Source organism: Falco cherrug, chromosome 6, assembly GCF_023634085.1.
Source record: "Falco cherrug isolate bFalChe1 chromosome 6, bFalChe1.pri, whole genome shotgun sequence".
NCBI classification, from domain to species: Eukaryota; Metazoa; Chordata; class Aves; order Falconiformes; family Falconidae; genus Falco; species Falco cherrug.
The window spans coordinates 82,890,116-82,903,508 of NC_073702.1; the positions used below are offsets into that span (position 1 = coordinate 82,890,116).

Below are 13,393 nucleotides of genomic sequence, written 5' to 3' on the forward strand. Positions count from 1 at the left end.
ATTTACCAAATACCTAAACTTCCATGGACAAGAACACACCCTCAATGGGTTGTAAAAACCAAGTAATAAGGCCTAAATTCAGAATCTCCCAAGGCAATCCAGACGTATAAGCCAAAAAAAGCATTTGCAATGTATTAGAGGCCTTCAGATATACCTGATGGACAGGATATGTCTCATGTTATCCTATCATAATAGCTGTGCTGGAATAAAATGTTTTGCACTGACTGTTCTTAGAACAATTACTTAGAGATTGAAAAACCAGCTGTTTCAAAAGAAAAACAAAGTAACTGCTCTAATATCAGTTCAAGGTTAAATAATTGTCGTGAACTTGAATCCAGCCAGAGGTGAGAATTTCTTCTTTCTCCTTATCAGTTTCTCTGGTCAGGCTGCCCAAGACCTTGTTAGCAATTTCTTATGTTAGCACAGAATTAGTAATTAAAACAGTGGTCGTGTTTCTGGCTTGCCCTTCTGATATCAGCCTTCAGACCAATAAGAAAAATGAGTAACTGTGGACTTATTAGTTCCATTTGTTTTTAAAGTATTCAGTTGTGCCTGCTCACACTTAGTGCTTTCCCACTGTAACAGGTGAAGCAGCTGGTGCCTCAGAGGGATCAATCCTTGCAGGAGGAACTAGCCCGCCAGCATGCCAACGAGCGCCTGCGTCGCCAGTTTGCTGCTCAGGCCAATGTCATTGGGCCATGGATCCAGACCAAGATGGAGGTGAGTGTCAGACCCTCATGCAGAAGCTGACAAACAAAGTGGTTTATGATTTTTTTTATTTCTGCTTTATATACAAGACAACAGCAGTCTCCATGATAGTTCACCAGTTTTTTGATCCTGAAGTATTTAGCACTTGTTAAGATTATGTTTAAAACTGTGGAAGCTTGTACAAGTGGTACATTGATGGTGAGCGGGAGATGTAGCTTTGAAAAATCACTCACTAAACAATTGCTGTTTAGCTTCTGCTTTCTGTAAAGGAAAGATACCAGGATCACTGTGATCTTAATACTAATTCCAGAAATAAACGTGCCCCATTTCTTTCGAAATGTGTTTTCAACAGTGAAATTTCTTGTCTCCACTGTATGAAGGTTTCATTGCTGTTGCTTCTTAGTATGAAAATATTACATATTTATATGAAAGTTGGTCAAATTAGCAAATCTGAAGCTTAAATTTTGTGGGGCGGGGTGTGTGTCTTTGTTTCTGTTGACAGGAAATTGCCCGCAGCTCTATTGAAATGACAGGGCCTTTGGAGGACCAGATGAATCAGCTGAAGCAATATGAGCACAATATCATTAACTATAAGCACAACATTGACAAACTGGAAGGAGATCATCAGCTTATACAAGAAGCCCTGGTGTTTGACAACAAGCACACCAACTATACTATGGAGGTAGCCATTTACTCCTTGTAGCTCTTAGATTATTCCGTCCTCTTCTGCCATATAACCTCCTCCCCTGATCTGAAGAGCCTGCAACAGAGGATGGGATTTGCCAGACTTTCTGATAATCTCATAAGACTTGTTTTATTTTCACTTTTTACTTTTAGTGAGGAAGTATCCATTTAGAAACCAGTTACATATTTTCCTGAAGGCCATTTTTATTTTTAATGATATTTGGTCATAATATAGAGTTAGCGGTATGGAAAAAGGTATCGCATAAATATTTAGAGCTCATTTTTTGCTTACTGTACTTTTTATACTCTAAGAAGAATATGTTTGATTCTTTAATAAATCAGTATTTTCTCTCTCATAGCACATCCGTGTTGGATGGGAGCTCCTACTTACCACCATTGCTCGAACTATCAATGAGGTTGAGACTCAGATCCTGACAAGAGATGCCAAGGGTATCACCCAGGAACAAATGAATGACTTCAGAGCATCATTCAATCATTTTGACAGGGTACAGTACTCCTGCTTTTTCTCAACTAGCAATATTTATTGTTCCCAACAAGTTGCTTTTCATTCCAAACGTGAGCCTTTTAAGAAACTGCAAATGCAGTAGCAATGGGCTCTTTTTAAAACAGCAAAAGATCAGTTAACAAAGAATTTACAGCCTTATGAAATTATACCGTTGTACAGATATGTTAAAGGTTCATTTTTACTCTTCAAATGTAATGCAGAATTACAGTTCTGCTAATATGGTTGAGCATTTGTTCAGATACTAGGCAGAACTGGATAAATCCGTGTGTTTTGGAAAATAATGTGCCCCTTTATTTTAAGGCAGTCCAGCATGTTCTGTGTACTTGCCAGCAGCTTCCATCTCATTAAATTTAGCTGTAATCTAGATTAAAGTTTATTTTACTTTGAATCCCAACATATCCTCCTAGAAGTAGATTTGTAGGGAATATAATTGAGGCACTGATAGCTGTCAAGGAAAATACTTTATTTTTCTGGCTGTATATGGGAAATAAGAGGCTGGTTTTTTCAGTTACCTAATCATGGATGAGGAAAAAAGTAGGAATAAAACCACTGTTGTGAAGAAATTTAACTCAGTCCTGTGAGTTACACAGTATTCATGGACAGAGGGTTAAAAAGGCAGCTGTTAATAGACACAACAGCAAAACACATGCAGACAGGGATCTGACGTTCCCAGCTGGAGAAAAATCTGTACATGAGTTAACTCTGCTGGCTCTGTGCTCACATGAACCTACCTTCAAAACCAAGTTCACATTTCAAATGCTGGAAAAAGATTACCATAACGCAGCACCAGGCTGTTGTCTTTTCCCCAGTACAGATTCCTGTAGTTAGAGGACTGTCCTTAACCCCCCGACCTACACTCTGTTATCACATGAATCGGCTCCCTCACATCATTTCAGGCTATAGCAAAATGCCTCTTTCTGTTCACTGACATCCTCTTTGTCCAGCTCTACTCAAAATGGTTACCCATACCTGGATTGGTGGTTGATGCGCATTGGATGCTGACAGTCATATTTTGCTAAATATTTTTTAGAATGTCTTTAATTGGTTAGAAAGAAAAGCAGAATTGCCAAACCTCTGCTTTCTGAAGTAGCACACAAACATGGGAAATGTTAGCTACACAGGAACTGGGAACAGATTTTGTGGAATATCTTAATGTGATTGTAGTGCAGCATAATTCCTTTCTGTATTTTCTAAGGAAGCATAAGGTAACATCACAGAAGCAGAGATAAATTTCCTGGGGTGGAAGAAAGTAGCATACTAAATTCCTTTCTCGAGGCACTGAAGCAGATAACTGAGCAATTAGAGCTATTAAGAACAGACAGAGTTCAGGCTTGGATAAATTACACACCAATATTTGAGAGACCCTATTAAGGGAAACCACGCATTTTGCACAAAGATTTGACAGCTCCCTAAAGACAAGGAAGCAAGGTGACTGAATCCTAGTATAACTTACACTACCTGGCCATTTCTAGCGTCCCTGTATCTTTGTAGCTCATAGCTGAGTTTCTCTGCCATGCTCATGGCAAGGCTGGTTCAGTGGCTGAGGAGATACCACGGCCACCCCTTGGTGCCTCAGAAATTCTTGCACGGAGAAGCTAAATCAACCAAGTGGCAGCAACATCAAGGGGCCCTATTGTTACAGACCTTTAGACTTTGCAGATACAGTAAAACTTAGGAGATGCCAAAGGATACAATAGAGCAAGGCTTTAGGAAAGGCTGTACGGCCTGGAAGAGGGCGGTCGTTTCAGGCAGCTGCAGGCAGGTTGGAGCTGGGCTGTGACAATGATGCACAACACACAAGTGCTTCCCAGCTCCTAGATCCTTGCCTGTCCTTGGCTGTCTCCTTGCTTCAGGCAGTGTCCCTTCTGCCCTGGCTTCTGTGGCAGGGAGCCTGAGTGGCTGGGTCAGAAGCGGAAGGAGACAGGTACGTTACCAGCTTCTATGGCCTCAACAACCTGGGCCTGGGCTGCTTTAGCTGCAGACCTTGCCTTCCTCCATGACAGATGTAATCCAAAGGCTTTGAAGAAGAAGCCTGGAAGGATCATGTTAAGGGAAGAACCATTTTGCAGATGCCCTCTTAGAGTATACTCCTTCCCCTAGCATCAGACATAGGAAATAGGTCTGTGGAGGACTTTTGCACCGACACCATGCAACAATTATGTTCTTAGTAGCATAATGCAAGTTAAAGAAAGGAAGAAGTTAAGATCTAAACCCACTCAGCCATCAAGCCAGGCTTTCTGCAGGGGAAAGGTCTTAGAAACACTGATGAAAGAGAAGGTTTTACTGATTAAATTACACTATAATTTAGTGGGAAGATGCAACTCAATCTACACAGGCTAGAAGGAGATGTTGAACAAACATGTTTGAGAGAGGCAGGCTTCTTTTTTTTTTCATTTTTATATCCTTCTTATGTCCTTGCACACTTGAATATTTAGTATTGGTGAATGAAGGAAACCTGGGGTGCTTCAGAGTTACTTCAGAGTGCACAGAATAACAAGGACTCTAAATTTGGAATTTAGATAGAGAAGGCAGTAATGGATTCTTTCATGGCCTTGATTACCTTAAACAGAAATGAAAATGAAACTGGATCATCTGAATGTAAGCACTAATATGAAAAATGCTTCTCTACGTCAGACAGAATTACCCATATATATAATGTTGCCACATATAATAATTTTGTTGCGCTTAGCAGCAGTTCTGAATGCCTGTCATAGTTTAAAAGAATTGGACTGCTATTCACAATGATGTATAGCCGGAAAAGATCCCCAAAATTAATACTGTCCCTGACAAGTAGGCTTTAAATACCTAAGCACAACTGATTCATTTATGCATGCTACAGCTCTGACTTCTGTGGCATTTCTCCAGTTTAAGACTTACCTTAATGTTTGACTAGTAATGTGTGTTGAGGATGTTGGCAAAGTGCTAATATGCAGAGTAGCTCCCTTCCCCATTTTAAAAAAACTTCTTTGGTACACATAAACCTAACAACTTTTTATAGAGTGCTTCTAGAAACAACTTGCTTCACTTTTAAATCAGAGGAAGGAACCCCCATCTTTCTCCCTAGGAAGAATATATAAAAAATTGAAAATCTTACAGTTCATAATCCATTATAGGGCTGAATTCTGCAGTTGTTAGTCCTTTGAAAGGAGTTAAATTATTGGGTGAATTGTTATAAATGGCTTCTACATCTCGAATATCTGAAAGAGAACTATTTGGTATTTTACAAGGATTTTTTTTTTTGGGGGGGGGGGCTACATGCCTCATTTTCTCCAACTGCAGTGAGTAAGTGGGCATCATCCATGTAAGAATTACAAGGACAGAAAGAGTCGTGTTTCTTTCAGTGCATCCACCAGCAAAGACATGCTAGCACAGAAAGCATTACAAGTCGTCCTTGTTAAAGGCAAGTGGTAAATATGCCATCTCCCTTGGGTCAAGGGGGCAGCCCTCTAGGCTCTTGTGTTTCCAACAGGCATGTACACACACTGGTACCCAGAGGTTATTCCTGAGGATGCTGCTGCTTACCCACTACTACTTGCTGGAGGCTTTGCCTGAAGGCACAGTCTAGCTGTAGGTATAAATATAATTCTTCAGCAAGGCTGGTTTTCCTTCCTTTCTTAATGTGACTGCATAGAGGAAAAAAAGGTGACAGTGGGACACAATGTCTGAATCACAGAAGGAGTTTAGAAGTGTTCAAAATGGTGCATAGCTGAATTATGGTATGCAGGCAAACTGGGACACCAACACAGATATGTTGTTAGTCACTGGTTTTGAGCCTTTTTATGTAGGGAATCCTTTTTCAGATTTAGTATATTTACTAAGTCCTAACTAAGATTGCAAAGTATGTGATAAAATATATGCGGCTGCTCTGCATCTAATATCCTAATGGATGTTAATATATTCTGGTATTGATTTTTGTGCAAACTATAGATTTTAAGTAGGAGCTGTGCATGTAGAGCAATAGCATCATGCCACCCTATATTTTACTAACAGAAAAACAATTCCCTATTAAAGGAACGACATGATCAGTCTTATGCAGGTCAATTCGCATTCAGGAAACTGAAGGACCTATTCAAGAATGGATTACTGCAACTCAGAAGCTCACTTGTTTTATAAGGCCACATGTAAATCACAAAAGAGAAGGAAAAGATTTCTGGGGACTAATAATGAAACATGAAGGGGGATTTCAGTGTTTTATTTTGTATTGGTAGGAAAAGATGAACAATGCAAAGTTATTTATATGCTTTAAAAAACTAATTTCAGTGCTTAATGTTGGTCTGCAAACAATAAAAATAAATACAAAGAAACATTTCCCAAAGAGAAAGCCCTTGCATGGGCTCGATCTATGCATTGATTGCAAAATACCATTGCATCCCGTGAAACTCTGATATACTGCAAAGGCAAAGACGCCTTTTTAGGCCATATATGATGCAGATTAAAAAAATTTGCTGTGAGAATGTGAATGACCCTTACTGGGGAGTCCCGCTTAACCAGATGATGGTTGTGAGCTCCAGCACAACCATTGCACTCCTCTCCTAAAGAAACTGGTTTCTCGGTAGATGTGCTGGCCTCTCTCGCTCTTGTCTGCCCTTCTCTATCTGTTGCACCACTGCTGCTGCCGTGTGTGTCTGGTTAGGGAGCTCCTGCACATAGTGCACACCCACCTCTGGTGTAGTCAAGTAGCTGATAGTGCTCTGCCCACAACTGGTAGAGGAAGTGGAGGGACAGAATTTGGCTCTTAGCTCCCATTTTTGTACCATTTTGTTTGCAGTTTCACAGTAATATTTTTGGCTTTAGAAATAAGGTAGAACGAGCTGACTTCATTCCTGGTGTGCCCAGCCACAGCCTGTCTCTAGGACGAGAGTTTCAAGCCAGCCCACATTAACATTTTCAGAATGATAAAATAAACCATTTTGAATGCTTTATAGCAGGAATTATCCCATAAAATGGAAATATTAAAGGAAAAAAGCTTTGCTGTGATTATGGCTTTTAACTAAATGCTGCTCCAGATTTGCAGCTTTACTTTATCTCTTGTCATTGACTTCCCACTGTTATTTTTCATCTTTCCTTTATGGAGCTGGTGGAGGTTGATGCAGAGGGAGTCAATATAACAGCATGATATGTCAAAAATGCTTGGCATTATTAACTTAATAAAGCACCACTTTATCCTATTAGTATATTAAGTAAACCCAGTGCATTTGTTAAACCTCCAGTACTTTTAGTTATGCATAACTATATAGACATTTAAAAAATAAATGATTAATCTAGCAGGCAAATATGTAGCAGATGGAAACCCCTGGGTCTTCTCCAAACTGTCAGCCTGTAAAATCAATAAGGGTAATATTTTTTCATCTTAGAACATCTCTTTAATTGTGTTCATGTTAACTCAATCTGAAGCACAGCTCTGGTAGACACATTTTGTATGAACAGGAAGAGAAAGACAGGCCAGTTGGCTGCTAAGAAATTAGTGTGAATTTCTTGACCTGCAAAATGGAAAAAAGTATTGCTTCAAAACAATGATCCTGTTTGATGTGGTGTTACTAAGAGCCATTTAACCTGGAATTCAATGGATTCTTTTTAAAGTCAGTTTTCAAAGCAAAACCTTACTGTGTAGGTTGTTGAAGGAGACAGATAATGGGAAGCAAGTTAGGTCAGTTATAAATTTATGTTGTACTTCTACTCTCTTTTGAGATATGCATGTTCAGTTGTTAAGTAATATCATCAAATCAAGAGTGAAATAACAGTAGTTGAGTGGGGGAAAAATGTTTTGCCCAGGTTCAGTGATCTTTCTACTGCCTCTCACATACACTGTATGACAATAGAAAATGAAGGAAGCAAATGGCAGATCGATAGAATCAAAACTGCCTTATCATCAAAAATGTTTAAAAAGCACCTGTAGAGGAAGCACAGTTTAACTCTGTAGTTGAAGTAAGGACCCTTTTCCACTAGGAAAAAACCTACAGCATGAAACTGGAAAAACACTTTTTAGGTGATTCATTGCAGTATGTTGACATTATGTTTCCATGAACTTCTGTGAAAACATGGTTATTACTACATGAGCAGAATATTCTTTACTAACCAACTAACCTGATCTGTGATTTTTTTTTTTTTTCTTTCACCTTCCCAAATGCATGACCTGTGATGGGATGATAGGATGAATCTGACAATCTACATTCTGATGAATTTAAAGCCTGCCTCATCAGTCTAGGACAGGTTGGAAATGACCTGCAGGTAGACGAAACTGATATTTTTCTGTTTTCAAATAGGCCAATATAATAATAGCCAAAGAGGCTGTGGGTTTAAACTCCGATGTATTGGTCATAATGCTTTGAAAATATTCTGCTTTGGGGAAGACAACTGAATTAGATGGACTGTCAGCATCACTAGGAGCCATATTTTTCTATGAATTTTTCAAAGATTCTTCAGGTTGTTTCTTTTACTTATTTGAGATATTTAATTTGGACTGTGCTAGATAACTATCGAGAGCTCCTATGCTTCTGGCACTCTGACTTTTGCTAATTTTCCTTTCCTCAGATTTAGTACGAGCTCTTTACTGCTATCTTCTGATTTAGGAAGACACAATACTCTCCAAACTGCTACATTATATCACAACGGAGAGGAAAAAAATATTTACCTTCTTACTATCATGCCATTTAATGTTTGCTCAGCTTTGAGTCAGGAATGCCACAGATATGTTATGGACTGGAAAATGAGCAGCCTCCTTTTATAAAAGGTCTTCAGTTGACCTCCTCCTAAGTCTTGCAAGTCTCATCCTTTAAGACAGCACACACACCTCTGCTGTAGTCCAAGTCTCGGTAGCCTGCAGTCAGAAGGAAAATCCCTGTACTTACTTCCCATATGTCAGCAGACGGCTCTGATAACATACCTACCTTAGCCCTGGAGTGGAGTATTTGAAATAGTCAGTGATACACTATTTTCAGAATGTTTTTAACCATACTCCTAGTCACTACAGCATTCTATGCAGAACCTTTCAAAGACACTTCATATCAAGGAGGCAGCTGGAGCATCTCCTGAGTTTGACTGGTTTAGTAACAAACTTTTCTCCTTGCCTTTCTCTTTGTCTTCTCTGTATTCTTGTCCCGTTCACCTCCTCCCTTATCTATCCCCTGACCTTTGCTGATGTTACTTTTTGTGGTGAAAATGTCTGTTCCCTGTGTGGTAATATGTTAGTTACTTCTTCCTTCTTTAAAACTGATGGTGATTCTGGTAACCTGCTTGGGCAATATCAATGGATACTGTTCATACCCTGGATCCAATATGCCAATGGTCTAAACTTGTCATCGCTCTGGAAACGACCCTGGATTCTTCAAACCTTCCCTTCTATATTCCTTATGTTATTTTGGTCAATAGAGGAAGAACGGATTGATGGACCACGATGATTTCAGAGCTTGCTTAATTTCAATGGGTTATGATTTGGTATGAATTTTAAGAAACAATGGCAACTGATTCTGCTCACAGATTGTAATATTAACCACAGCAATACTAAAGCTTATTTAAACTGACAGAATACTAATGATACAATTTGCACTAGAGATACTAGTTTCTTGTTTCTTTGCTTTTTCTCTATTTTTGAATGGTTAAAAAGGAAGTTAACAGTAAAACTAGACACCTGAAAACCATATTCTATGGTCTACTGCATTGCTCTTCGAATTAAGAAAATGTTAAAAGTTGAAATTAACAGTTACTAAATCATTTTTTCTTTCTCCTTTTTCATCTGCATGAGGAAGAATGAATTTGATGCTGTTTGATTCTCATAAACTAGCTTTGGTGGTTGCAGTTTCTTTCCTTCACTTATTTGTTCTAAACATTTTCCCCCAAATTCTCCCTTTTTAGTGGAAAAAATCATTAGTCTTAGTTGAACTGTCCTGTATTTGGCATTTCAGAATCGTTTCCCTTACTACTTACTTCAGTGGCTCTGCAAGCACACTGCTTCTTGGGCTATTGTTTCACCTCCCTGTGCGGTACCTAAATGACAACGGTTTTAGGATGGGGTGGAAAATGGAGTGTTAAAACAAGTTAAACAGGCATTGAGGGAAGGTGGAAGGGGGGAGAAGTTGCAGAAAGTTAACTGAAAGGTACACACTATGTACTTAGGACAAAGAATATATTTTTCAAAAGCATTGAGTCCTTTTTAGAAAAGAGGGGTGGGCATTTCAGATCCCAGATTTCATTGACTGACATTTACTTTCCTAAATCAGGAAGATGCTTTAAAGACTTTGTAAGCACTGGTACCTACTGATTTATGAGATACAGGCTGTTGGCAACTGATATTACGGTGACCATTTTTTTTTTGTTTTGGATTCTGTGAAAGGGTGAAGCTGAGTTTGCCCGAATCATGTCTCTGGTTGATCCCAATGGGCAAGGAACCGTCACTTTCCAGTCCTTCATTGACTTCATGACCAGAGAAACGGCAGACACAGACACAGCTGAGCAAGTGATAGCTTCCTTCAGAATCCTGGCTTCAGATAAGGTCAGTCATCCTGCTGCTGGCTGTAAGGACTCAGTAGCTCTCCTATTTAGCCCTTCTTGGCTGAAAGGCTTGTACAAGCCTTTCAGTAATAGCGAAGCTTTGTTTTCAGTTTCTCAGACTTCAGAGAATGCACTTGCTTTTTCTTGTTTGGAACCAAGACTCTTAGCTGAAATGGGTGCAGAATTCAAGGCTTGGCCTCCTGTCACAAAGAGCCGACATAAAATTAGACATCTTCAGCATGACTTAGACAGTTTGTCTGTATAATGGATATATTGTACATCAGATTATTTCCACACAACAGCCTGGATTAGAGGGAAACTCGTTCTGCCTTTCATGCTGTTGTCTGGATGTTTGAACACAGAGTTTGGCCCTCTGGACCATAGCCTGGGTGACTTGCACAAGACTTCACCTAATTATGAGCCATGTTGTGATCTGACAGCTCATTCAACAGGGTGATGTGTGCAATGTGGTGTACCCCTATCCTAGGAGGAGCAGGAGGCGAAGGCCTCCTGTAGTTACTGGGTTTGTGGAGGAAGCTCCTGAATTTGGCATACTTTCCTCCCCACAGCCAGATCCACTGGTGAAGGAGTGGTGAATGAAGATGCAAGGGAGGATAATGGCAACACAAGAGCTTCTGGAGTAGTCAGGGCCACACACGGTGCTGCCAGGAAATCAGTCCTGTGCTATAGAGACAGGAGGGATCACAGCAGTGCACGTCTATTTGCCCAGGCTTGCTCTATTGATAGTCTTGTTACGGCTGTTTGCATGGATTTTGTGATCTCAGTTACTGTGGACCACATTTTGAATTCCAGACATGTTTTCAGTAGGAATTAATGTGGAACATGGAAGCCAGGGTCTCAGGAAAAAATGGTTTTCATTACTTTGCTATTTTAAATAATGGCAAGTCTGTTAACAGAGGCTATCCTTCATATCATAAATGCAAACCATTCAGAGCAATAATGCATCTTTCATTACAACTGTATTAGGACCTTGAAACTAACAGGGTGTAACTGAAAATGTGTCTGTCCCGCCACTGCAGAAGGGGCAGCAGTGCACTAGAGATGCTGACTGAACTATCCATGGATGAGCTGTATCGGCAGCAGCCGGTACAGTGCTCGGTAGCTAACACGCGCTGCCACATATCCTGAGACTGGATTTTGCCCTAATCTGTTTGTTGGTGGAATTATCCCCTTCAGCTCAACATCAGGGATGGAATTTACCAGGGAAAAAAAATGGTCTTAGAAAAATAGGCAGGATGTACAAGTTTATTAGGCACAGCTACAGAAAATAAACTTATTTTGTGTCTTTGAAGAGTACATACTGAATTTGTCAATCCTTTCCCCTCTCCCAGCCTTACATCCTGGCAGATGAATTACGTCGCGAGCTGCCTCCTGAGCAGGCTCAGTACTGCATCAAGAGAATGCCTCCGTACACCGGCCCAGGTTCTGTTCCCGGGGCTCTGGATTACACCTCTTTTTCATCAGCACTGTATGGAGAAAGCGACCTCTGATTCTGTAATTGGCCGTATTCATGGTAGACACTAAAAATACCCACTTTATTGCCCAGATTGCTTCTCGAAAGCTTTGACAAGCTGATTTAAAAATGAGTTTTACAAATACAGTAGGTACCATCAGTGTAAAGTGCTAGTAGCGGAAGTAACTAGTGTATATTATAGTGTGCAGCACGCTAGATTTCTGCATTGTTGGTTTTAGGTTGTCTGTCCTATAGAACGCTAGAGAAGATACTAAAAAAAAATCACAAGATATTAGATTTGGAAATATCCATTCAGGAAATAGAACGTAAAACCTAAGAACATTGAAACTCACAAAATATTTCTCTATTTTCAAAATGTTTCAATGCCATATGCGCTTCTTCTACGATGTTCATAAAACTTTGTTAGAAGTCCTGCTTTTTTCTTTCATAGAGCAATATTATTTTCCTCTAATGATTTCTGATTTTGTACACTTCTACCAGTGGAATAAAATATTAAAATGCAGTTTTTAACGGAAGAAATATACCAACCAAGTAAACTACTTAATTATGAAAATAATTCAGAATGCTATGCTTTTGTCTCTTAAAGATGGCTTTGTCTTATCACAAAGAGTTGTAATATAGGGGGGAGAAGCTGAAAAGCTGATTAAATTGCGGGTTTAGATTTCTGTAAGCAGTACTTTTAGGCCTTTAACTTTTACAGCTGAGGGAGTACAACTTTTATAATCAGAAATAATAAGGAAGCTAATTTCATGTGAGCTGTTTTGTTTTGAAACCCTCATTCTTGTCTGTGCTGGACAGTCTTTGTTTCTTAGTATAAGAAAGCCAGTGTCTTGTGTTAGTGGGCAACATTCATCTCTGTCCTGCATAATGCAACATCCTGTCTGAGCAAAGGTAGTGTGGTTGTCTTCCAGCTTTAACTGTTCAGTGCTCAAATTTCAGTATGTCTTGACTTCTGGATCGCAGGCAGTTCTGTCTGTATTATGCTCCTGTGCGCTCGTCATTTACTGTTTTGGGTGGGGTTTTCTTCCATCTTGAGAAATGATAGAGAAGTAAAAGCAGTCACTTTTTTACTTGAATCCTACTGACGCTGTGGAAATGCAATGTAATCAAACAAAACCATTTACAAATGGTGAAGTGAGCTGTGCAGCCCAGTGCTATTAAAGCAATGATGTGCCTATTAAATAAAGTCTGCTTTTCAAAACCTTATGAGGCTCTGTCATTGGCAGTCATCTGGTGGTTCCATCTAAGAACGGGAAACATTTCTGAACATTAAAGGAGGTTTCAGTCTGCCAAAAGTTAAAAAAAGTATGTCATGGATTTCTATACACTGTGTTTGCATGAACAACAGTCGCTACATGCTGAAAGGACAGGTATGGCTTCATGAAGTGAGATGGAGCTCAGAATGAGTGGGACAGTTTCCATTTAGTCACCTGAGCACAAATGTCCATAGGTTGCTAGAGCTGTAGCTTTGATTTCAGTGAGACTTAGGCACT

At 39.6% G+C, this 13,393-nt stretch overlaps 1 protein-coding gene across 7 annotated transcripts in view; it reads left to right on the plus strand.

Moving 5' to 3' along the window:
- ACTN2 (actinin alpha 2) overlaps positions 1–13,104 on the plus strand; it is a 69,808-nt gene extending 56,704 nt beyond the window's left edge. For 3 of the 7 annotated variants that reach the window (XM_005436549.4, XM_027801554.2, XM_005436550.4), the window contains exons 16-21: positions 586–720; positions 1,211–1,390; positions 1,752–1,898; positions 8,069–8,146; positions 10,248–10,406; positions 11,758–13,104. In XM_005436549.4, the coding sequence (XP_005436606.2) occupies positions 586–720; positions 1,211–1,390; positions 1,752–1,898; positions 8,069–8,146; positions 10,248–10,406; positions 11,758–11,916 (858 nt within the window). In that variant the 3' untranslated portion in view covers positions 11,917–13,104. Of the gene's footprint in view, positions 1–585; positions 721–1,210; positions 1,391–1,751; positions 1,899–8,068; positions 8,147–9,286; positions 9,353–10,247; positions 10,407–11,757 lie in introns of all 7 variants that reach the window. The other 4 variants (XM_005436548.4, XM_005436546.2, XM_027801555.2 and 1 more) reach the window with 2 other exon arrangements.
- Positions 13,105–13,393: the final 289 nt, after the last annotated feature.